Below are 26,671 nucleotides of genomic sequence, written 5' to 3' on the forward strand. Positions count from 1 at the left end.
TTAGAGCCTCACGAGCAGCTTGGGCTGTATTCTCCTTAGGGAGTGTTGAATGACAATCGCGTGCACACTAATCTAGTGGTAATATTGTAGCACTTTAAGTATACATGCACATTATTATTACACTCTCTATATTACACAATATTTCTCTGTCACATCAATATCACCATTTTTGTCATGCCAATATATCACTGTCACACACATACATCCTTATCTTTGGTCTAGTGGTAGAGCGTCCGCCCGGAGAGCGGAAGGTCCGGGGTTCGATCCCAGGCTGCGTCATATCAAAAGTCTTAAAAGATGATACTTGTTGTTGCCCTGACTGGTGCTCGTCATTTAGGGGCTAAACAAGGACTGGTCGCATCGGAGTCAGTATACTGTGTCTGATTGGGTATTCATGTTATACAGCGGCATGGTATTTTAGAGGGCTAGCACTACACATCGGCATCAGTCCGGACCAGTACAAGCAGCCACACACACACACACGCTATATAAGTGCAATAATCTTGGATGCAACGTTAAACCCCATTTTTACATCTCTGTGTCACACAATATCTCCGTCACACCAATATAACATAATTTCATAATATCAACATATCTATGTTATAACAGTATAACTTTCTGTCTGACAAATGTTACTCTTTCACACCAATATTACACTCGCTGTTGTCACACCAATATCACACTGTGTCACAGCAATACCACTCCACCTCCCATTTGATTGCTGGCAACACTTACTGCCGTCCGTAGAATCAGAGTGCGGCTTCTGTCATCCGACGCAAGGCGACGGGATCGTAACAATACCCGCTTCACGTTACCGTCAGCCAATTGACAGCGTCCGTATCAGGTTCGTTTCGAAGAGTATTACCAGCAGCAATACTAGCATCTGTTGTCGTTTGTGCCAGCTGATCCGTCATCCCTAGGTACCGTAGTCGCTGGCACTTAATGTTAGAGATTACATTTCTAAGAAAAAACGTAATATTCAACAGCGATGTTTAACAAAAGACTGGTTGCTCAATACCTTTAGGTGAACTAAATCGATTTGCTTGAAAAAAGACATACATATAGTTATATGAATCCGTCGACCCTAAATGATTAAGATATGAACCAAAACATCGTGTACCACTTCTTATTCTATCGCACTAATATCAGTTGTGGGTCACATTTATAGATTGTTTCAAGCGATTGCCTTCTCTCGAAAATACACCAATTTTAAACTGGAAGAACACATCATTTCTGTTCACACCCTCTTGGGACATTTTGGTTTGCTGCTCAATGCCATAGCACGACGTAGCCCAAAGTATTTCAGCGATAAGAAGTTTTAATCATTATTTGATGTTAAATGGGAAATCCAAAATCAAGTTGACGTGTAAAGTCAGTAAAGGCTACACTAATAAATGTTTAATAACTGGATATAATACACTGAGACTAATAGCTTGCCTGACTGGGAAATTGCCAACTCCTTTATTCATATTCATTTTATCACCATCTACGAATATGTGGGTTGTATTACGGCCGGCACTCAAACCAATATTTGCAAGTAGAGAACTATCGATAAATTAATCTTTCAGCCGTTTCCGAAAAATAATGAAACTCCAAATGTTATCATAATATGTGGGCTATAAACACTTTCTATCACCGACCAGCACTTGAATATGGATATTAGTCCTACTTTTTGTCCTTTGGGGAAATATTCACTTCTAATAACTTTTGATTGTCGAATATCAAACTCTTCTAGGCTTTTAAGCCAATTTGTTGATCAAGTAATGTGACAAATTTCCGAACTCAATCTGAGGATTTTTGAAACATCACTTTACGACATGAATGTACAGCAATCACGACGACTTGCAGGCCGGAATTCATGTATTCACAGCGCGTTCGGCAATCGAAATCAGTCTATTGGCTGGGCATTACCAACATGGGGACTCGCTTCTATACAGTAGTCAAACCGAAACGATGAGAACCCACAGCCGTTGAAACGCAGTCGGCGCGTATGGCTCCTGAGCGAGAGGAAGCAGGCTTGATTTCTGGCTGCATACCGTTCTCACACAGCACTGGGCGGCAGCTGATTCGTGGTTTGGATAATTGGAAAAAAATCAATAAAGAGGAGCTTTTAAAACCAGATGCTCGAACTTCCACTCGGCTGACTAACTTTGGCTACGGCAGCATCATGAACGGGAATGTGACAGTCACGAGTCTCACTCTCCTGATGGGCACAGAGATGCCAACAAATGACAGTTACGCCGTCTTAGGGGGAAATGAATCGGACAATCGTACAGGCCCATCTCCTGTTCAAAGTAGTCCAGAATATCTCCTGGCCTGGGTGACTGTGGCTAATGTGCTGGTGTTTATTACGGGTGTGTTCGGGAATACCCTGGTTATCATCGTAGTTTCCAGGGTGCGGGAGATGAAGACTGCCACCAACTTCTGTCTCATGAACCTCAGTATTGCAGACCTATTAGTTTTGTTAATCTGCCAACCCGCCGCGTTGCTCGAGTTTTTTTGCTATGAGAAGTGGATGCTGGGAGACTTCATGTGTAAGTATAATAAGTGTTTAAGTCTTTCGAAGTCATTAACACAAGCTTAACAAAAATCAGTATTTAAACTCAAAATATAAAATAATCATAATTGACACAGCAGAAAATGTTTACAGATGAAAAGTGAAAAGACAGTTGTTATAATTTGTTTTCAATAAGTACATACTCAGCAGCAAACACGGGTGGTGACTACGAACGTTAAAGACATGCAAAATATTTATAAAATGTCGAATGCGCTGTGAGACTTGTGTTTGGTTTTAAGCTCACATGAATGTTTTTGGTATGATGACTATACTGTGATTTGGAATAGCAAACCTTTGAATAGTCCATCAATCAGATTATGTTATCGCGTGTTCAGTGTGTATGTATGATATTCAAATCAAGGCCAGTCTCTTTTATCGGCGTGAATACACTTCTGTAACTGTATATAACAGTTTGTAAATTATAGTGAAGTTTTAAAGAAGCTATCAAAAGCCTTCTATGTACGCTGTAACCTTAATCACACAGTTGTGCCATGCTCGATAATGTTTCGCTTCAGACTCTACAGGCAGACAGTTATTTTATTAACGCCTCACCTCATCGGTTCTTCAAAACTACATCAAATCAAAATATAAAACCTGATAAGCCACTCCTTTCGTTTTGTGGAAAACTTTTAATCCTATATATCATGCATAGTTCCTATGATAAAAAAAATGTTTACGTTTATCTAATTTGCAAAACTATTGTGAATTGGATAACGTCTTGCGAAGTTTATCTGTATCGTCAACATACCAACATGTGGCCAGATTTTATTGCGCTATGGTAATACAATTTATCGTACACGCACACACGTACCAACGTACAATCTAGCAGGTTGTATTTGTATCGTACAATCTGGTAGGTGGTATTTGTATCGTACAATCTGGTAGGTGGTATTTGTATCGTACAATCTGGCAGATGGTACATGTATTTGTATCGTACAATCTGGTATTTGTATCGTACAATCTGACAGGTGGTATTTGTATCGTACAATCTGGCTGGTGGTATTTGTATCGTACAATCTGGCAGGTGGTATTTGTATCGTACAATCTGGTATTTGCATCGTACAATCTGATAGGTGGCATTTGTATCGTACAATCTGGCTGGTGGTATTTGTATCGTACAATCTGGTAGGTGGTATTTGTATCGTACAATCTGGCAGGTGGTATTTGTATCGTACAATCTGGTCGGTGGTATTTGTATCGTACAATCTGGCAGGTGGTATTTGTATCAAACTATCTGGCATGTGGTATTTGTATCGATCAATCTGGCAGGTGGTATTAGTATCGTACAATCTGGTTGGTGGTATTTGTATCGTACAATCTGGCAGGTGGTATTTGTATCGTACAATCTGGCAGGTGGTATTTGTATCGTACAATCTGGCAGGTGGTATTTGTATCGTACAATCTGGCTGGTGGTATTTGTATCGTACAATCTGGCAGGTGGTATTTGTATCGTACAATCTGGCAGGTGGTATTTGTATCGTACAATCTGGCGGGTGGTATTAGTATCGTACAATCTGGTAGGTGGTATTTGTTTCGTACAATCTGGCATGTGGTATTTGTATCTTACAATCTGGCATGTGGTATTTGTATCGTACAATCTGGTCGGTGGTATTTGTATCGTACAATCTGGCAGGTGGTATTTGTATCGTACAATCTGGCATGTGGTATTTGTATCGTACAATCTGGTCGGTGGTATTTGTATCGTACAATCTGGCAGGTGGTATTTGTATCATACAATCTGGCATGTGGTATTTGTATCGTACAATCTGGTCGGTGGTATTTGTATCGTACAATCTGGCATGTGGTATTTGTATCATACAATCTGGTAGGTGGTATTTGTATCGTACAATCTGGCATGTGGTATTTGTATCGTACAATCTGGTCGGTGGTATTTGTATCGTACAATCTGATAGGTGGTATTTGTATCGTACAATCTGGTCGGTGGTATTTGTATCGTACAATCTGGCAGGTGGTATTTGTATCAAACTATCTGGCATGTGGTACTTGTATCGATCAATCTGGCAGGTGGTATTAGTATCGTACAATCTGGTAGGTGGTATTTGTATCGTACAATCTGGCATGTGGTATTTGTATCGTACAATCTGGCAGGTGGAAAAAGTATCGTACACTCTGGTCGTTGGTATTTTTATCGTACAATCTGGCAGGTGTTATTTGTATCGTACAATCTGGCAGGTGGTATTTGTATCGTACAATCTGGCAGGTGGTATTTGTATCGTACAATCTGGTGGGTGGTATTTGTATCGTACAATCTGGTCGGTGGTATTTGTATGAATAGTCACATATAAGAATATATTATATATACGAGTAATATGATTGTTCCACATTATCATGAAACTTTTGTATATAGATTACTGGCGACACATTTCCGACAAAAATATGGATGCGGCGCAATAATTATATTACATATATAAACAATAACTATTGTCTGTGTACATGTGTGTGTCACACATCTGGAACAGCACACATATCCATATCTGACACAATACAGGTAGGCCCATTCACCAAGTGCACTATTTCAAAATATGTGCCTTAATCTTTGAAATAGAACGGTGTTAATGTCCAGCAACAATTCGTGCATAATCGTGTAAATTGTATTTCATAACAGGATACACTGGTGTGGTATTCTACCGTAGAAACATGTACAGTATTATCAGGAAACGAGATTAAGAAAATTACAATGCTATGTTCCCTGTATTTCTTGTGAGTCAGTCATTCCATGTCTTGAAAGAGCTTGTTTTAGTATATGTATATACATATGTATATTCTCAGGATTGAGCACAAGCTTAGAACGCCCTCTTCTACATATTTACAACTTATGCTTATTAAGAATAAATACATTTAAAGAAAGAGAGGGAAGAAGAGAAACGGAGAAACGTATGTACTCATACTCATTGCTCAACGAAACCTTTTTGCTAATACGTATACAACTTTTCGTTCACATGATTGGGTAGAACTGTATTGAGAACCAGCATCAAGTCAATATTTACATTACAAGTATCTTACACAATTACATCATTTCGTTTCTAGCTGATTTCAAAAATTGACATTCATGTATTATGTTAATTTGTCTAAGACTATAGGAAACCTTATCTGAAATATGATGGGACTGTGAATGTTTCCAGAGTTTTTTTGGTAAGAATGTCCCTTATTTACTGGTCTTCAGTGTACAAACACATAGGGTGTTGTGGTTCGGAATAGTTGTTCACCTCAACACACTGTTCCACTACGCTTCGTAATACATTATGGTTACACGCCTTTCCTACAATATTGACAATGAACGAGATAACTCGTAAATATAGAAATAATGGGATGTATGATCCTCCTGGTGCCAACTTCACTTGTTAATTACCATTTCTCTCCTGATTCATTTCTTTGCAGTGTATATTCTTACAGGTACTTCCAAATGAGATATTTCTTTCATATCACGTTTTAAGTTTATAAAGTTCCGGAGAAGATGGTAGTCTGTCCGTCACATGCTCGTCATATGTGGCCATAACTATATTCTTATCAACGGGAAAAAAACGTCCTCTACTTAAGAATATGCTTTGATAAAGCCGGATGAAAGGCGTAAGCTATTTTCGACAGAGACAAGCAGGAGATTTAAAGTCGCTGAAGATAGCAACTTGCAAGCTAGACTTCCTATTCAGTATGCACTCTAACACCACATATTATCTAAGTAATGAGTTTGGGTAATTATAAAACGAATTTACATGCAAAAACATTAAGCTTGAAATAAAATACATGATGTATTATAATAGTGTCCTAATTGAACGTCAATCACACTATACATTGTGCTTATTAGCGCTCTAATCGCCAGCAGCTCCACTCCTGCAAGCTTTCAGTTATCCTTATGGGGAAATAGAATCTCTAAAATCTGTGTTGGTCAAGACTCCACAACCTCCCTCAACTTGGATAATCTCCAACATTTGTCGACGCGTAAAACCTTGTAATATAAGTTCTTTTTAGGTGAAATTAAGAAATGAATTTAAAGCTATATTGCGTGGTTATTGTGGTCAGTTTATACTAATAAATTAAGACCAACGTGCATTTGTCACGTGCCCACAATTTCATATATATATGGACTGCGCTCTAACATCAGCACATATTGACAAAACACGCTGTGTCACGGCCATCAGATCCGGGCGGTTTGGTCAATGCACGATGGCTGTACACGGCGATTACCAAGTCAAAGTCTAAGTCACAGATACATCAGGAGAAAGATGTGTCGAAATAGCGATAGAGCATTTAAATCTGACATGGACAACTACTTCCCGCGGTGCATCGTTGTTTCCGCTGTTGTGGCCGTCAAAGTGGATCCACAGAAAGTAGACGTATTACCATGATCATTCGCTTGATCCAACCCCTACTTGTCTACACTCCCTACAGTATTGATGTACAAATGAGCAATTACTGGAAACCTACCATGCTATGTCGGAGGGCCGTGTAATGTTCATTGAGTGAAGTGCGTTGCTGTGTGAGGGCCCATGATTGACGGTGACCAACACACACTGCACACCCTGTACATGAAGGCAGTGCCTGTTTGCTTGACAGAAATATTTACAGACTCGCCAGTTAAAATGACTCGTAGCATGAACGTGTGATAGGAACCTCTGAAGCAGGAGTTTTACTGCCATCGCTTCCAGATCACTTGAATACCGTACAGACATCAACATTGCTTGCATTGTTCAAGTGCCCCTGTACCAAACTATTTGAAACTTATTGCAAGTTACCGAGAGGATGTTTTGTGTAGTTCTTGATGCTGAGTCTGGTCATGCTGTGTACCAACTCGGCAGGTGGGATGTGTAGATATACCTGGCCGACTGGGGCAGTAGAATGGATTTGACAACGACGTCACGACGATACACTCTATGCTTCTGAAAGCGTCATTGTACTAACCACTCAATAGTAACTGTTAAGGACTGTAAGCACTGTAATTGGCTGGAATCCTGTCAACCTAAGCGAGAAGACAGGCGGTGGTTGCTTTATCACATGCTGCTATTCGATGACTCTGAACTCAATCAGCACTCACTGCAACAAACAATGCGAATTGCGAACAATGCGAAATCTGTTTGTGAAGTAAAAATGCTCTCCCCAAATTTAACAGCAAAGCATCTTGTTATACGTTTTACATATCATCAATCATGGTACAGATTCGAACCACATATTTTGCCGCCGCCTATTGGCTGAACACGCTAAACTTGCTGGTACCAGCTTAACCAATTAAGAATAACGTTATCTCGGGTTCCCAATGAATGAGAATATACCAGACAAAATCACCCGACGGATAACTTTGGTAATCATTGTACAACCTTGTCTCCACTGGAGCAGCACCATGCAAAAGGACAATGTCTCCAGCAAATATCCTAACCGATTATTCTTATTTATCTCAGCTATTTTTAGTCACCTCTGTATCCATATAAATATCTCAGATACTGGTATCTACACAAGCAATATTCCTTGGGGATACCTGGTTAGAATTGATCCCAAGAAACCTTTGTTTGTAGTAGGAGGCGACTAAATGAATCGGGCTGGATGGTCTGACTGGGTGGCACATTCTCACAGTGTGTGGCAAAAATACTCCCTTCTCATACAGTGTGTCAATAATACTCCCTTCTCACACAATGTGGCAATAATACTCCCTTCTCACACAGCGTAGCAATAACATTTCCTTCTCACATAGTGAAGCAATAACACGCCCTTCTCACACAGTGTAGCAATGATACTCCCTTCTCACACAGTGTAGCAATAACACTCCATTCTCACACAGTGTGACATTAATACTCCCTTCTCAGACAGTATAGCAATGATACTCCCTTCTCATAAAGTGTAGCAATAACACTCCCTTCTCACACAGTGTGGCAATACTACTCCATTCTCACACAGTGTTGCAATAACTCTCCCTTGTCACACTGTGTGGCAATAACTTTCCCTTTTCACACAGCGTGACAATAACACTCCCTTGTCACACAGTGTAGCAATAACACTCCCTTCTCACACAATGTGGCAATAACACTCCCTTCTCACACAGTGTAGCAATACCACTCCCTTCTCAAGCAGTGTAGCAATACTACTCCCTTCTCACGCAGTGTAGCAATACTACTCCCTTCTCACATTGTGTGGCAATAACACTCCCTTCTCACACAATGTGGCAATAACACTAACTTCTCATACAATGTGGCAATAACACTCCCTTCTCACACAGTGTGGCAATAACACTCCCTTCTCACACAGTGTAGCAATACCACTCCCTTCTCACGCAGTGTAGCAATACTACTCCCTTCTCACGCAGTGTAGCAATACTACTCCCTTCTCACACAGTGTAGCAATACTACTCCCTTCTCACATTGTGTGGCAATAACACTCCCTTCTCACACAATGTGGCAATAACACTCCCTTCTCACACAATGTGGCAATAACACTCCCTTCTCACACAATGTGGCAATAACACTCCCTTCTCACACAATTTGTTGCAATAACTCTCCCTTCTCACACTGTGTTGCAATACTACTCCCTTCTCACACTGTGTTGCAATACTACTCCCTTCTCACACAGCGTGACAATAGCACTCCCTTCTCACACAATGTGTTGCAAAAACTCTCCCTTCTCACACTGTGTGGCAATAATACTCCCTTCGCACATGGTGTGGCAATAATACTCTCTTCTCACATGGTGTGGCAATAACGATCAACCTCTTTGGAAATGTGACGCCCCCCATGAGCCGATGCTTTCCTTGCCAATTAGTTACAGGCCTGTCGTGATACATAGCTGCGGACCTCGGCGTTAAACTGATACCTGTGACTCATCAGATGGTTTGGCAATGACGATTACTTCTCACATTGTGTGACAATAACGATCACCGAGCATATGGTGTGACAATAACGATCACAGAGTATATTAAGAGTAATAAAAATGATCACAGAGTGCATATAGAGTGACAAGAACGATCACCGAGCATATGGTGTGACAATAACGATCTCAGAGTGTATATGGTTTGACAATAACGATCACCGAGTACATGTATATATAGTGTGACAATAGCGATCTCAGAGAACATGTATTTATAGTGTGACAATAACGATCACCGAACTTATGGCGTGACAATAACAATCACATAGTATATATGGTGTGACAATAACGATCTCATAGTATATTAGTGTGACAATAACATTCACCGAGTATATATAGTGTGTCAACAAAGATCATCGATCAAGTGCACACACAAACGTTTGACGACAGAAGATTCATGAAAGTGTGTTTAGGAGAAGAAAGTGTTCAGGGAACAAATTGTTTCAGTGAACTCAAAATACTTGTATAGGGCCATCCGCAGTAGCACATGCATACCGTGTATAGCTGACCTGTTGACGGCACTTGTTTCAGATGTTTACAGAGACCTGCTTATATCTCCTGTCACACCTCGTGTAGGGCCATCCGCAGTAGCACAATTGCATACCGTGTATAGCTGACCTGTTGACGGCACCTGTTTCAGATGTTTACAGAGACCTGCTTATATCTCCTGTCACACCTCGTGTAGGGCCATCCGCAGTAGCACATGTATACCGTGTATAGCTGACCTGTTGACGGCACTTGTTTCAGATGTTTACAGAGACCTGCTTATAACTCCTGTCACACCTCGTGTAGGGCCATCCGCAGTAGCACATGCATACCGTGTATAGCTGACCTGTTGATGACACTTGTTTCAGATGTTTACAGAGACCTGCTTAAAACTCCTGTCCTATATTTGTCAGTCACCTCACAGTTAACTGTGGGTATTTGGTCTCTCCTGTCATGGGAGGTGCACTGATGAACGTAGTTTTGAATCGTAAAACCAATAATGTTCTCTTATAGTGATGGCATTGACAATGTTGACGTTAAGGTCCAATTTGTCAGTATCCATCAGTATCTATTTCACTTCGTTTTCTTGAATCGTATCCTGATTTTTCGATGTGTCAAGCGTAGGCTTTTACTTAACCACAATGCTACCTGCTCTCCCTTTCACGGTATGCGGAAGCAACTAATATTTATGGGGATTACATAACAACATTATAGATTATGTCTCAACAGAGAAGATGTAAAATATATATACTACTGACAGAAAACAAGGGAACTAATTATTTGAATATAGCTATCGTGGAGCTGTATGTTTACAATACCGTGGCGTTGCATCTGATCGCAAAATCTAATCACAATGAAATAATTACAACACGTGATGTACGTGCATACAGAAGCCAACATTTGTCCGCCCATAGGGGAACTCACAATCTCTAATGCAACGGAGCTAAGATTCAAATCTGCTCCTGATATCAATAGAGAATTCCGTAGAATAACAGGAAGGCGAATTTCAAAATCTAACGTTAAAAACCGACTCTATCCAGCCCGTGTGAAGGTGTGACCCTAACATCTTAACATAGTCGACACAGATTTGGGTGGTGTAGAAGAATCAAGGTTTTGCCTCCGATTCACAGATGGCAGAAAACATTGTTGGCGACATGGCCGCTAGCAGTGCGCCAGGAAAAAACAATTCTTGCCCATAATCAGTAGTGTCATGTTGTGGGGCGGTATCACACATGACAGGCGATCTCATTTGGTTATTGTGATTGGACATTTGACTGGTCAGCGATATGTTGACGAAATTTTGCATCCTGTCCTTGTTCCATTCGTTAGAACTATCGGCAGAAATTTTGAAAAGTAAGATGGTAATGCCAGACCACATCGTGCATGAGAAGGCATACGGACGTTGAACTGGCCCGCTAAGTCCCATGACACTCCCATCACAGCATATGTGGGATGTTCTCGGATGGAGAGTGTACGCAAGAGACCAGCACCCGCCAACGTGGTCCAGCTTAGGGTAGCTTTTCAGCCGGAATGGCGGGCAACTCCAAGGGCAGCCATACGCAGGTGGATCATTTTTAGATCTCGGAAGGAAGTATATATACGTGAAGGCAATCTCAATGTCTGGACTGCGGCAGAACACATTTTTTGTGTACGTGCAGTTGGCGCAGTCATGCTATACAAATCAGGTCAGTCTATCTATTCTTATCGTTACATCCGTTCTCGTGTTTTCGTAAGAGTCTCCCTATGATTTGGGGATAACCAAGAAACGATGCTAGCGTAAACATAGATCTGAACTCATGTCAGGTTATAGGAATGCATCTGTCATCTTGCTCAGCTCATCGGCTAGACTAACATATAGTCTATGAAATCATTTTTCACACAGTACATTTCTTTCCTATAAATTAAGACAATCAATTTATTATGATGCTGATTTCATGTGGAATAGAGCTGGCTAAACTTGCTTTTATACAAATCTACATTGGATTTGTTTCTATAAAATGCATTTATTCCACAGTCATGGTGCAGGACTACTCCAAGCCTCAAAGCAGCATTCATATCGGCTGGTGATAGATTGTTGGCTTTTGTTTCCGCTTATAACATTCATGCAATATTCACACTGCACAGTTCTGTGGGGTACGTATAAGACGTTGTTGGGGATTTTCAATCGCGTATACATGAACAGTTGAAGCGAACAAAAGAACTACTACCACCCAGGTGGGCAGGATGTTCTGCAAAACCATGGAAAAGGATAGCATCACATAATTGTAAAGTTCGTTGGCAGAGACGTACTTGCCTGGTGACAAAACATAGATAATAAGCCCTGGTGTAAAGGTTGGGGTATTTGAAGGTGACCGTACACAGTGTACTTTCACTGCCAACTCTTGGGGAAGATCCGCGACTTGAAACGTAGGTATTTGACTGGTGGTAGTTATACTTAACGTGCACAGCAACTCACGACTGGCGTTGGTACTCGTATATGCGCATTCAGTAATAGGGCTTTAGCAAGGTATAGCCTTGCACCGTTGGCCGGTGTTGATTGTTGCTCATTCTAGCAACCACTTGTCTGTCTCGGCCAGATTAGTTACTTGTCACAGAAAAACCCTCTTATCCCGATCAACTACTTTGGCGAGGTTTTGAAATTAAGTAAGAGTGAGTGTTTCAGTTATATAAGATGTGGGAGGAGAGCCCGAAGTGATGCAGGTGTTAGACGTTTAGGAGTTTTGAAAGACTCATGTTCATGGGTATGGTGCTGACAAACTTGGAAACTAGATTAGAGCGAATTGGGATTCGAACCACAATCATAGGTTTCTGGCACGCGAAAGATCAATGCGAAACTCTGCACACGACAAAGACGAGTGGGAAAATAAGGAAGAGATTCAAGCCGTAGACACCGGTTCACCCAGGAAGCCGTCATACAGCTGGAATAATGCGGTGTTCAACAATAAACATACTCGCGAGACCACGCACAGAAGTCTGTGTCATCACAGGTGAAGTGAGGTGGAATGAGGGTTAACGGCGCGTTCAATATTATTGCACTTGTTGCACTTGTTTTAGCCTCTTAATGCAAGCAGGGTAACAACAAGTATAATCTTTTAACGTCTTTAGGTATGACGCTGCCGGGGATCGAACCCCCGACCTTCCGCTCTCCGGGCAGACACTCTACCACCAGACCATGGAGGAGTCATCACTGGAAACTGACAGCCTTTGGTACACAATGCGTTCCACATCCCATTGAGATATGCCATCCACACTATACTTCACAATTACACAGACAAGACCCTTATATACATTGGATCTGATGCTGGTTAGAGCAACACCTATGCGTTGGCACGACATTGCAGCTCACTTATCTCTTAAAACCACCTTCTCCAATGTAAGCGCTAGACCGGTTTTTGTAATCTTGCCATTCATGAATCTATGAATGTATGGCCATGCCATGACGCCCACGATTGTCTTTTGTTCGTGATATGAGGAAACAGTATAACTATGAGAAACATGAAATGTCATCTTTAAGGAAACTCATGTCCAGGAAACGCAAAATCTATTAATCATTTTAGATACTTAAGCGTAGATTTAGGGGTGTTGAAAAGAAAAATCCCCAACCGTACATATTTGTCTGCATGGGAGAGTTGATATTTGTAGAAGTGACTATAGACAATAATTCAGCAATAATTCAGAAAACAAAATTATCTTGTCAATCGGAAATGGCCTGAAACAGTAATTTTGAAATAGTTGTTTTGGCCAAACGCCTGACTGCTATCTGGGGACATATTTACAAATTTCTCCCTATCGTCTAACACCATCGACCAACAGGTTAAAGTAGCACTGCTTCAACGGCGGGCACCAAGATAGAGAAAACAAGATAGCCGACGCCCATCTGTTAGTCACGTGTTGCTCGCTATCATGGTGTGTATGTGTGTGGGGGGAGTAACAGTACTGACATAACCCTGCTGTCCAAACACTGACGGGCGTCCTCGTGATTCAAAATGCTTCATTTATAAAATTACTTGATCATCTTTTTGGATCTGTATAACAAAAGAACGTGTGTTTAATGTACAAATGTCACGTAGTTCACATGTTGTGTGGCTACATAGATAACAGCCGCAGTAATTTCGACAATAAACTCCATCAGGCTCTATTTTCATATTACTTGGAAAATTATCAACAGGCACTTTTGGAATCTTTTAGGGTTCTTTTTTTGTCATATTCACAAAACACGAACGTTTACGGATACAAATTATGCTCAACGTGTTGCCCACTTACTGACATGATTCAGCAGGCGAGTACACACATGCATCTCCCACCAATACATCGAACAGCAGGCGAGTACACACATGCCTCTCCCACCAATACATCGAACAACAGGCGAGAACACACATGCATCTCCCACCCATACATCATACAGCAGGCGAGTACACACATGCATCTCCCACCAATACATCATACAGCAGGCGAGAACACACATGCATCGCCCACCAATACATCATACAGCAGGCGAGAACACACATGCATCTCCCACCCATACATCGAACATCAGGCGAGTACACACATGCATCTCCCACCAATACATCGAACAACAGCAGGCGAGTACACACATGCATCTCCCACCCATACATCGAACAACAGGCGAGAACACACATGCATCTCCCACCCATACATCGAACAGCAGGCGAGAACACACATGCATCTCCCACCAATACATCGAACGACAGTAGGCGAGTACACACATGCATCTCCCACCCATACATCGAACAACAGGCGAGAACACACATGCATCTCCCACCCATACATCGAACAGCAGGCGAGAACACACATGCATCTCCCACCCATACATCGAACAACAGGCGAGAACACACATGCATCTCCCACCCATACATCATACAGCAGGCGAGAACACACATGCATCTCCCACCCATACATCGAATAACATGTGAGTACACATATGCATCTCCCCCCCCCCCCCCCCCCCCCATACATTGTACAGCAGGCAAGTACACACACTGACAGCAGGCGAGTACACACACGCATCTCCCATCCATACATCGTACACTGATAGATTGTTTTTGATCGTCGCTGATATTCGTGCATTTCGGAATATATGTTCTTCCAGTTGACAGTCGATTGGCATATAGACGATTATCTTTGAACTTTATGAACGGTATTGGAGTGCAGTGCCACATCGTCCGGCAGAATGGCGTCTGGTGGAGATGCTAACGTGGCGATGAGAGCATGATGCATGTCAACCTTTGACACTTTGAACAAATTGATTGCAAAATAATATGTAGGATGGTGCCATCTTATTTGCTACAACACGTCTATTGTGTTGCAGCTTGGTCGGCGGCTGCTCCCAGACTTGTCTCCATATAAGGGACGTGCTCCCAGACTTGTCTCCATATAAGGGACGTGCTCCAAGACTTGTCTCCATATAAGGGATGTGCTCCCGGACTAGTCTCTATATAAGAGAGACGTCGATATATATATATATAACTAGGTATATCTACGAAATCCTTTGGACCCAAATACATGATAATGTGTCGAATGTATATATTCCGTAAGATGAAAAAGTTACCAAACCAAGAGAAAGCTGTTACATGGTTTAGATTGACAATGTCACAGACTCATGATGTGTGTGATTTACATTACACTTCAGTTCTTCCGTGATAATTCTTCTCCCACGTGGGTCCTTTGCTAGACACCGTAATATGAAAAATGTGGTACAGGATCAAATATAATATGAATTATAGCGCCAACATTTGAAACATTTGGTACACGATCCAGAATAATGTGAATTCAGTGCAGAAACCCAGAGTTCAGGTCTTTTTGTACATTAATACTTCATTAACACACTAGTGATATAAATACAATATACCTGTCTCACTGACAGTTGCGAGTTATTACCCTACATGAATAACTGCGGTATATGTTCACGTGGACATACATTAATGGCCCAATCATCACACACAGCGGTCAATGATGCATTGTCACCAAGAAGAGTCACTATATTGGAGTGGTAGATTGGACAGCTACACTGCGACGACATGAATTCACATAGGTCTTGAAACCAATGCGTTAGCTATATACATTCAGATCAGCCATGACCGGAAGAGGGCTGTGACAGGTGCTGGAAGGGACAATTCTCTTACTGTCGCCGCTGGCATGTATTCGATTATGATTCATGCATTTCAGGATTGACTGTTTCTGTTTTACAGTTTATCTAAAACCAACGGGCAAACCTTTGTGAAAAGGCATGTAATCGTGTTATGTGCTAAGTGCTAAACGTTGAGACCTTTTGAAGACATTGTCAAAACAATGTCACAATGGTTGTATTTCAGAATAGAAAAAAAAGTACGAAAAGGTTTCACGTTTGTTTGTGAATAGAAATTTAAATATTTCTGATTTTAGACACACGTATAATGCCAATGAAGTCAGCGTAACTATCTAAATGGCACAACCTATTTAGGCCCCTATATTTTTTCATCGTGTGTGGTGGAGAAAATGCTCGAGGTACCTAAGCAGCTTAGTCATGTTGTGGATGTGACCTGTTACACAACAAAGGTTTGTGTTCCTTCTGGAATTGCTGGAACCTGCATACAACATATTTTCATAATCATTGATAAACATCACATTTTCTACAGGGCCCGCGATATTGGAGATAGTGTCGCCTGACGCTGGTCACCTTTGTTCCGTTTTGTCAGTCTGGTGCACAGGCCACAGGATAGTCAAATTGTAACACGATCTTTTCCACATTCAACATTCAATTTCATGTTTATCAACCATTTCACTTTTTGAAGGACAACACAATAAGATGACATATGTCATGAGACGGCTTATTGAACTTGGGAAATGACATGAAACGTGTAAATATTTCCATTTGCGTATTTAGATTGCATTTACAATGGTTGCAGGGCTCCACCACAAACATAGAATGCCCAGGAGAGATATGGTCACTTTGATGTGTAAAGATTCATTCTTATACCCGGTTGTAGTTGTAATCCATTTTTACGGATTGCTCTGATTTCAACAGTGTTTGGTTAAATGAAGATAAGAGTCTAGTCACGTAATACGCAAATGAGCTTGTGTCAGTGGTTTAATATTAAATCAGCTGTTGTTCATGACAACACAGAAACATTTTATCCCACAATTCCAAATACAGATAGACCGGCTAGGTGTTACTTTTTGTGATACGGAGACTCACGTCTTTCTACGCTTTCCCTAAAAACATATTATTGGTAGTATCTTGTTTAATCATCAATATATACTGGAGGCTTTGAATTTGAATCCTTGTGGATTACTGTTGAAAGTTTTCTCAGTCCTTTCTGATGCACTGTGGGAGAAGCAGTCTGGACGTCTTTATTGTATAGAAAACCATCGCAATGATTGATACTCACCGTGTTGTCACCAATATTCCTGAGAATTTCACCTCGTGACTTCACTCTACATTTAGATTTAGACAAATGGCCATAGAGTTCCCGTTTGTCATTTTGTTGACAGGTATTGTAAATGACAATACAATATTTTTAGCCTATGTCGAATGTGACGTCACCTATTCATCAAGTCTACTATTACTATTCATCAAATGTAACTAGATAATCGTGTTATATATCTTCATTATGGAAACAACTTCATCTGTACACGTGGATATGTATACGTCTGCATAGTAAATATAACATTTGTCACTGAAATTGACCAGCCATTTTGTCAGTGCACCATTTATACACCATGAAGTATATAATTTCATATGTCAGACAGCCTGATACATATTCTCTTTAGATTCTCCTTTATAGATATAAAACGATTATGCGTAAATTGAGATATTAAGGTTTATAAAAGCATTAGAAGTGATAACATATTACATGTCACGATGACAGCAATCTGTATGCGTTGACGGGAATATGTGAAAATATCAGATTCCCAAAGGATCTACGTTTAGGCTAATTTTGGTCACACGTCACGTCTTGGAGACATTGTCCGATGGTATAACTTAAGATGTAATCTTATGCAGAAGACAACCATATTGATCTTTTTTCTCAAATCACTTAAAAATTCGTCTGTCCTGGTTTCATTTGAGAGGGTCCAAACATTGGCGTCAGTTGTATATATATTTACATCAACGGTATCTGTAAACCATCACGTCATCATCGCCGGGACATCAAGATCTTATCAGGACGTACTCAGATGAACATGCAGCTTCCCCACTGGTTCAGTTCTATATAACATCTCGAAAAGATTACAGCATGTTTTTTGGTTCGGCCTGCCGCATTCTTTAACAAACAAGCGAAATGTCCAGAACGCAGCAGCAGCAATTCTCAGAGAAATATTACGGCCATGTCACTCCAGTTCCACCTGGAACCTGGCTGCCTACACAATACCGGATACATTACATAATTCTGGTCCTTGTCTTCAAATGTCTAAATGTCAAGCTCCTGTGTATCGCGCCTCTCTACTTCAACGTCGCCAACCATCTCAGTGGCTCAGATCAAGTGCCATCGACACGCACAAAAAGTATGGTGATCGCTCTTTTAAAAGAGTAGGACACTACCTCTGGAACAAGCTCTCTCTTCAGATCACATAACTAATTATTCACTTTTAGGTTCGAGCTGAAGTCTCGCTCCTTCTGGGTTGTCAATGTTGTGTAATATCTGCCAGTGTCAGACATGTCAGAGAAGCTCAATTCTCTGATTAGTTCTCATTGTGTTAATAAGCTGAACTGATTCACCTCGACCATTTCTATTGAAGAAAGCAGACTGAGATAAAGAATAACACGAACCTTGGAGGCGACGTTAAGCCCCATTTCACCTCACCCCACAAAGGAAAGTTCTTTTGAGTAGCGATTCCTGGAATGTATTGCATGTTGGCAAATACTACACATAGGCGAACATGTCGCCTCTCCCCCGGAGAACACCTCACACAGAGTATAACGACGTATATGATAAAAATATCATTTTACAGGCATGGTGTGGGGATTAATATTTTGCATAGTGGACTACAGACAGCCTGTGAGATCTGTGGATGACAATCACAATATTGTAATATGCTATTGTGAGTACTAAATCTATCCAACCGTTTATCGGCATAGATTACACATGGACATCTACATTAGCAGCCGGCAAGCCCTCAGTACACACTCCTGTCGCGTCATGTCATGAGCAAGTAACTGGACTATTGTCATACTGTGCGGCCTCTCAACAACTCTGGTCAGTAAATAAATATCTCGTCAAACAACGGGAGGACAACTAGATTACACACAGACACTGATTGATCTCGTGACGTGCATGCCAATACAGAAATCACTGTAGCGGAGACTAGATCTTTGTTAATTACGGTGGTGCTCTATTTCGTTACTGCTTCAGTTGGTTAATGCTGTTTTCTGCCTGAGCTGAATGCCGATATGTCACATACAGTCGTTGAATATTGAGTCGGACACTCAATTAACCATTGCAAGCTTGGCACTAATAAAGCCCCAAGCAGACATTTATTCACTGTGGAAATGTTACTAAAGTTAATGGTGGGTGAGTGAGTGAGTTGGGTTTAACGCCGCTTTTAACAGTATTCCAGTTATATCACAGCGTGTCAGGACAGCGCAAAGTGACGCAAGTCTCAGACGTTTGCCACTTTGATGAAACCCACGAGCACGGGCATGGTGCTGACAAACCTAAACACCTAATCGGCGCAGACTTTGATTCGAACCCACAATCAGACTTCTTGTGTGCCCAAGGGACGCAACTCTGCACAGCGAAATGCGGCGCCTAAGACGTGTGTTTCACTTGTTCTGTATTGTTTACAAGAACACCTGAAGGTGCAACATGTTTGACGAATTAATAGCCAGGTACGCTTCTGTAATCCAGTTTACATCGGTAAATGCATCTCACACTCGCACGCAGGTCATTTCATATATACATTCAATGTCAGCTCGAAAACACACTAGTGAACGAGGCCTTGTTCACCAGTATGAGAACATTAATTGCCAAGCTCCTGTCCAGCTGTTTCGGCCATAAATACATGGACTGCCAAAAATAGATGTGCCAACATAATATGTTGTTCTTTTCTTGACTGTTGTTCGCAATTAACTGTCAGAATCATAGAACCCTTTTGTAGTCATATGCTGAGGACAACCTTCAGCTCAACACAGGCACAACGATTAACAACACTCTTATTACGACTACTAATTGCATAGTACAAACATGTATCTACATTGCCAGTTAGTGTCAATGGCATGTGAATGCATGGACACACTGTGGTGTTGATGTGAGTACATCACCTCTCGTGGTTCTGCTCATACACCCCCGGCATCAGAAGCTCCAGGAAGGCAATATGGGAAGCACTCCCGACTGATATTCTTACCCAGTAAGCGGTTTCAGTTTAGTGGTTTTCAGTAAACATTCTGTTACAATCATGCACATATCTATCATGTTTTCACAGGTATAGTTAACCCCGACCAATGACGACTCTTGTAGATCCTTTTATGACTCTTTCCTTTTTCCAGTAACCTTGCATTACCGTGCCAGCAATCGCATGCTACCGTTTTAGTTTCCATGCTGCACACTATGCACAATACAGACTGAAAGATGCCATGTATTCAATATTCTTCCAGTCACTAGCGCTGCGGGAACCAAGCTAACATTTCCCCATCCTAATCCCATTTGTGTCCGCAACATGTGATAGATGGGGAGGAGTTTACGACCAAAGTCTCAAAGATTATTTGTGAGCAAAGTTAATGAAGCTGTAAGAGCGTGGATATTGACAGCACAAACAACAAGCAGGGCGGAACACCCCTAATGTCACCCATCATCTCCTGGGATCATTTAGATCATGGACTCCGTCGGCCGCCTGCAGGGACAACGTGTCTCTATCTCACTCAACCTGTAAAGACGAGTGTATTTTCCAATTTGTTACGAATCCTCAAGATAAAACGTCAAAGGGCACACCAGTGGGCTTTCTTGCGAGGATTTTGCTCTTGGCTTATTTCATGAATATCGAAAATAGAGTGTCTTCTGGGCAAGAATTTGTTATCAGGGTGACTCCCGTGATTCTGTTTGTTTCTGTTTCTGTTAGGTTTGCTGTACACGCTTAACGTTGTATGCAGCTGCTGTAGTGTATACGGAGGTTGGACAGGACAATATTGGTGTCCAGCTAGACTTTCTGAACATCAACATTCGGATACAGAAGAAGAGTTTCTCATGTTGTATTTTACCACAATGATGTTCACACTCTCTTGTAATAAACGTTTTTATATTAATATAGTTAATTACAATAGTTTATTCATAAAGTTATAATTTATTATATGGATTTACTTAGATGAAATCATCAAATATAAAACAAGCACCGATGCAAAAGCCAGCCTGGTTTAAAGTACATTACACAATGGAGGACACGAACAATAGGCTGTACACATTGCAACCATGTAGGTCTGGTGTGACGAAACAATGCTATACCCACAAGGTTGCCCCTGTGGGATGGGGATAGAAAATATACTGATTTTCACTGAGAAGTGTTTGCTTATACCATCTGTTTATATACACGTCCCGTTACTCCCAATTTCATTCAAACTTAATGGAGTGCTTTAACCACTTCCTAACATCACGCACCGCTCACTCCAGAGATCATACCGACATGCTCGGAACGGGCACTGCCAATAGACATCTGTAAACAAGCGAGAAACGGTTAATATAAATAGCAGGGCACTTAATTTCGGTGACTTTCTCCACCTTTCTTAACTTTAAGATATACGTTCAAGGAAACCGGAAATCATAGAAAGAAGAGTCTCTCGACAATCGATATCCCTTTATCAATAATTAGTAAAGTAAACGGATTCGCAAACTATAATTATCGTGCATAATATTTACAATTATATACGCATGGTAACATTTCAGTACACTGTGTTATTAGTCAGTCATGATTTCACAGGGTTATCGATGTATTGATGGGTGGAAGTATTTAAGAGAATCGTATGCCAGTGCAGCGCTCACTACACCCTCGTTAGCACGTGTCGCAGACTATAGATTACCCGTTGTCGGCACCAGGCAATTACCATGTCGGTCAGCCTGGAGGGACAACATCCAAGCCAGCTGAAGCCAGTGAAGGGCCTAACTCTAAAATGTCAGTGTCTACTTTTGACGACCTGAAACAAAAAAGTTGTCTCATGCCACTGACTTTTAACCCTTTGGCTCCTAATGATAGTATTTAGCAAACGAATGTAGATTCGAGACATCTGTGAGTCGACCCTTCGCACGCTGACTTGGTACGTGCGAATGACATAGGCGTACTGTGTTGGTTCTGTTGTTTTCACGACAAGATGTCCTCCAGCAAGAAATGCCTTAGTGAAGAGTAAAGAGATAGGAGAAATAACGAATTATCAATATAAAGCGAATTCGTGTTAACATGAACAATGGATGTCAATTTAAATAAAAAATACAGCAACTTAACGTGGATGTGGCTTGTGTACAGTGGGTCTATGAGAGGTCATTATCATGGACATAGTCATCTGCCGAACTAGGTTGGAATAATGGAATAATATTTGGGCTCGACTAACTAGTCTATACATAGTCCAATCAAAACCCCGTAACGATATCGACATCCCGTTCACAAACAACAAGGCAACTGCCGTGCCGTATTCGTTCGACTGCAGTATTTGCAGAGCATGTGTATAGTCAACTCGGCGTCGACATATATTTTGCAAATCTTTTCATGTTTTGAATCAAGGTGCTCAACTGATATGATGCATTTCGCGAGATCAAACCCGTATTAGTTAAAGAGCGTTATCATCGATGAGATCGTCTTGACTGGGAGCCGCCATATTGCTTGAAGCAAATGTAAGTGACATGAGAGGTGGTTTGGTTTATTTGTTGGTTGTTTAACGCCGCACGCAGCAATATTCGAGCTATATGTCGGTGGACTGTAAATAAACGAGTCTGGACCAGACAATCCATGAGCATCGATCCACGCAATTGGGACATGATGACATGCATCGACCAAGTCAGCAAACCTGACTTCCCGATCCCTTTAGTCGCCTTTGATGGCAAGAATTGGAATCTAATTGGTCCGTTAGGGGGACATAGAGGGGGGAGGGTGTGGGTGTGTGGACTCGTAATAGCCTCTGGTGGTGCTGCGATCGAGGCCAGAAATTCCAGACCAGTTCGACAAGGGTGGAAACTGGACTTTCCAAGTCAGTTAACTCTCTTGCCTCGGGAAAATGGGACATAGTGTACACTGGGGTGTAATAATGTCATTGGGATGGAAATGTCTTGTGTACGTTGGAATGTAAGAGAGGATCTTATCATGAACGTGGCTAGTGTAAAATGGGATCTGAGAAAGGTCATTATCATAGACATGACCGAGGATCACCTATGCAGCGACATACATGTAGTCCACAACGTTCCACCACACACCAGGAAGACAGGTTTTTGCTGATTACAGCAAGACGTCATCACTTTATGACTGCTACCACACTAAGAAATGACCTGCGGAAAGTCAGTGACGTTAACGCTTCTACTCAGAGAGTGCGTTATCGTCTCAGTGAGGCTGGTCTCCGGTCACGGAGGGCATACATTCAGATCCTACTGACACGACATCACAGGCAGGCATGTTTGGATTGTGCTGAAGATCACGTCAATTGGACAGACCAGGACTGGGTTCCAATACTTGATGAATCGAGATAATGTCTAGATTTAAAAGATCATCGTGTCCGTGTGTGAATAGACAAAGGGAAAGATTTCAGGATCTCAACGTAGCCGAACATGACCGCTATGGAGGAGGCTCAATCGTGATTTGGGGTGGGACCAGCAGAGCTAAAAGAACAGATCACAATGTACTACAGCGGGGAACGATGACAGGTTTACGCTACATCTGCTGACATGCTGGGTGTGTGCGCGAGACCGTATGCTGGTGCACGACCTCATCGTATCAGGGTCGTTGATGCATATTTGGAAAGGAAACATTGTCCGCATGAAGTGTCCAGCCCAGTCACCAGACCTCAACCCTATCAATCACATGTGGAACGAGCTGAAGATCGCCCTGTCATGATGCCCTGTCCTTGCGGCATCTCTATAGGAACTCGGCAATGCTCTTACTGAAGAGTGGGCCTTGCAACCATCCAGACAGTTATGGGGGCATAAGACAACGGTGCCAGGATGTGATCGCATCACGTGGATCACATACGCGCTACTGACAGTTGTCTTCAGGACAATGAATTTATTTCCGTGATTTGTTTACATTTTAGCCTTGGTCAGATACTCTCATTTTGACGGGGGGACTGACTAATCATTGGTCACATGTTGTTTGTTGGCATTGCGTGGCACATGACAACAGACTTTTGTTCCTGTCCTCACGCAATATTGTCTTTGGCTATTTCAACAGATGCACACAATTTGACGTATAACCTTTTAAAGTGGTGATCCACGGCAATTTTGGAGTGGTATACATATCGCAACATTGGGTGAAGTGGAATCTGCTGCATTGTTTAAATTATTTGAAATTTACGTATGTCTTGTTCACACTGCCTCCTCATCTTCCTCCACCTTGGCACTGTATTTAACAAACCTTCTTTTTGCAATTCATTGCCTATATTTAGTATATTCAAGTCTCTCGAACGTGATCGTTTGAGTTATTGGCTCAAACAAAGCTATCGATAACAGATGTAAACACAATTTCCGCGCTGAATGTCGTCGAGCACTCTGATCGGTGGCTGCTCGAACCATACCAAACGCACGTAGTGAGTGTCACAATACATGAAGGTAACGTGGCTGCAAGTTAATAAAAGCGAGTAAACTCTTTCCATATTCATGAGAAAATATCTGCTAAAAGCAGAGTCGATTGTTAGATTCCGACTATGTCATGAGCAGTTTATGAATCACTATCACACAGTGATGATACCAGGTCTTCGTGAAAAGACGAGGGTATCCTGCCCCACCAATTGCAAGTCAATTGTTCACCTGCGAAGAACACGATAACATGTGGTACGCGGCAAAATACGTAATTGCAACGGACATATTTTATTTCATCAATCATTAAGTTCACTATTTATTTATATTATATTTGTCTGAAACATGACATACCATATATACGTACATGCATACAAGAATGAACATAGCTATAAGTATTATGGTACTTTTTCGTGTCAATTACTTGAAGGAACTGTCAGAAACATAATTGTAATGTTAATGTGACTTGACCATTTCATTACAAAATTACAAAGAACTGAACCAAATACAACTATCATCATAAAACTATTATCATATTGTTACAACTTCAGTAACTCATTTAACGATTGACAGCTTTCGGGAGACATGTTTGAGTTGCTTTCCCATCTGTGGACAGTGTGGGACAGAGGAGTTCCAAGACTGGAGAAAAACCATCTGTGTTAATAAAGGTGAAGGACAATAACAGAGGCATCCATCAGAAAATACCACAGAAAATGTTTCCCATCAGCTTTCCAGTGTCTTTTTCATCCTAGGCAGAGGTGGGATTTGAAACCACCCACGTACACTTCCAAATGATTTCCCTATTTGTCTAATAAGCCTGCAGTCGAACTCAGGAACAGATGAACACATTTGATGATTGTAAACATACTTTGTATTTTTTATAATGGTTATGATTACACAAACGTAATTATTGAAAACAGAATGTCACGAACTTTCTTTTACTAAACGAAAAGTCTTAACTTTCAACATCCGACGAAATGATAATGAAAACATTACCTGCTCACAATTATGAGCATTTGACATTCAGGCCCGCCATTCTGAGCACTCGGATGTCTCTAATATTCTGGGCATTCTGGGGTGACATTTTCTGAAGGTTTGTTGCATTAGGAAATTGAGTTGAAGCAACGCCAGAATTTGCCACCACGGATACTCTTTACTTTTTAGGCGAGTGTGTGTTTCCCTTATCAAAACTGATTTACCAGTGCCAGCCCATGAACCTACGTAAACCTAAGATATCGTAAGAATTTCATTAATCTTAAGATAGCTCCATATCGGGCGTAAGATTATTTATCATTTTCATCCAATATAGCAGTATGCTTTCCATAGATATATTTAATGATGAAGATGGGGGAGATGATGATGATGAGGATAGATTGATAAGAATACCGCGAATATTCCGAGAAACTCGTCGTCTCGATTCACTGGACGACTTGGAGTGTTTCTGCTGGTATTGAGTGCACCGCCAGGATATCCTTTATTTAGACTTTGTAATCCTTCGAATCAGCGACCGTCATGTCACATCCGATTTTTGTCAAAAGAATGATTTCAGTCACAGTTGACCGGCGTCTAATTGTAAGCTAAAAATATAATTTACAATTGGCCGAGACAACTTAGGGCATTGATGTCCGGATCCCTGAATATACTCGGGGAAAATGAATTACATGTGGCAGAGTATATTATAACTTTATTTCAGATGATAATACGTAGAAATTTGATTGAGGCGCATGTATAATGTGTTATTTGGCAGTGACCTTGATTTAGAGTGATCTGCCATGGTAGTTCATAGCTCAAACTCCGTCCCAGCGCTTGGTAACATCTGTACCCTCCTTCAAGGAGAGCTCATCTGTGAGGAGCTCATCTACTGCCTTCTTAACCGTCGGACGACAGTATTCCAGTCCAGCTTCAAGGTAGAAGACTCTGGAAGGCAGGTCATACCAATATAAGAGCGAGACGAGGACGATTCTTATCAACTTGCCCGGTGCGGACGGGATATCTATAGGAAAAGACAGATTTTTAGACTGCCTGTTTCCATTCCTGGATTCAAGAAAGGAACACGTTGCTCATT

General features: G+C 41.4%; 1 protein-coding gene across 1 annotated transcript in view; it reads left to right on the forward strand.

The window, feature by feature from the left end:
* The first annotated feature begins 1,990 nt into the window (after nucleotides 1-1,990).
* LOC139452856 (QRFP-like peptide receptor) overlaps nucleotides 1,991-26,671 on the forward strand; it is a 31,629-nt gene continuing 6,948 nt past the window's right edge. Inside the window, exon 1 of the mRNA XM_071234493.1 lies at nucleotides 1,991-2,534. Within this exon, the coding sequence (XP_071090594.1) occupies nucleotides 1,991-2,534 (544 nt within the window). The remainder of the gene's footprint in view (nucleotides 2,535-26,671) is intronic.

Source organism: Haliotis cracherodii, unplaced genomic scaffold (assembly GCF_022045235.1).
Source record: "Haliotis cracherodii isolate W230 unplaced genomic scaffold, xgHalCrac1.p SCAF_9, whole genome shotgun sequence".
In the NCBI taxonomy this organism is placed as follows: Eukaryota; Metazoa; Mollusca; class Gastropoda; order Lepetellida; family Haliotidae; genus Haliotis; species Haliotis cracherodii.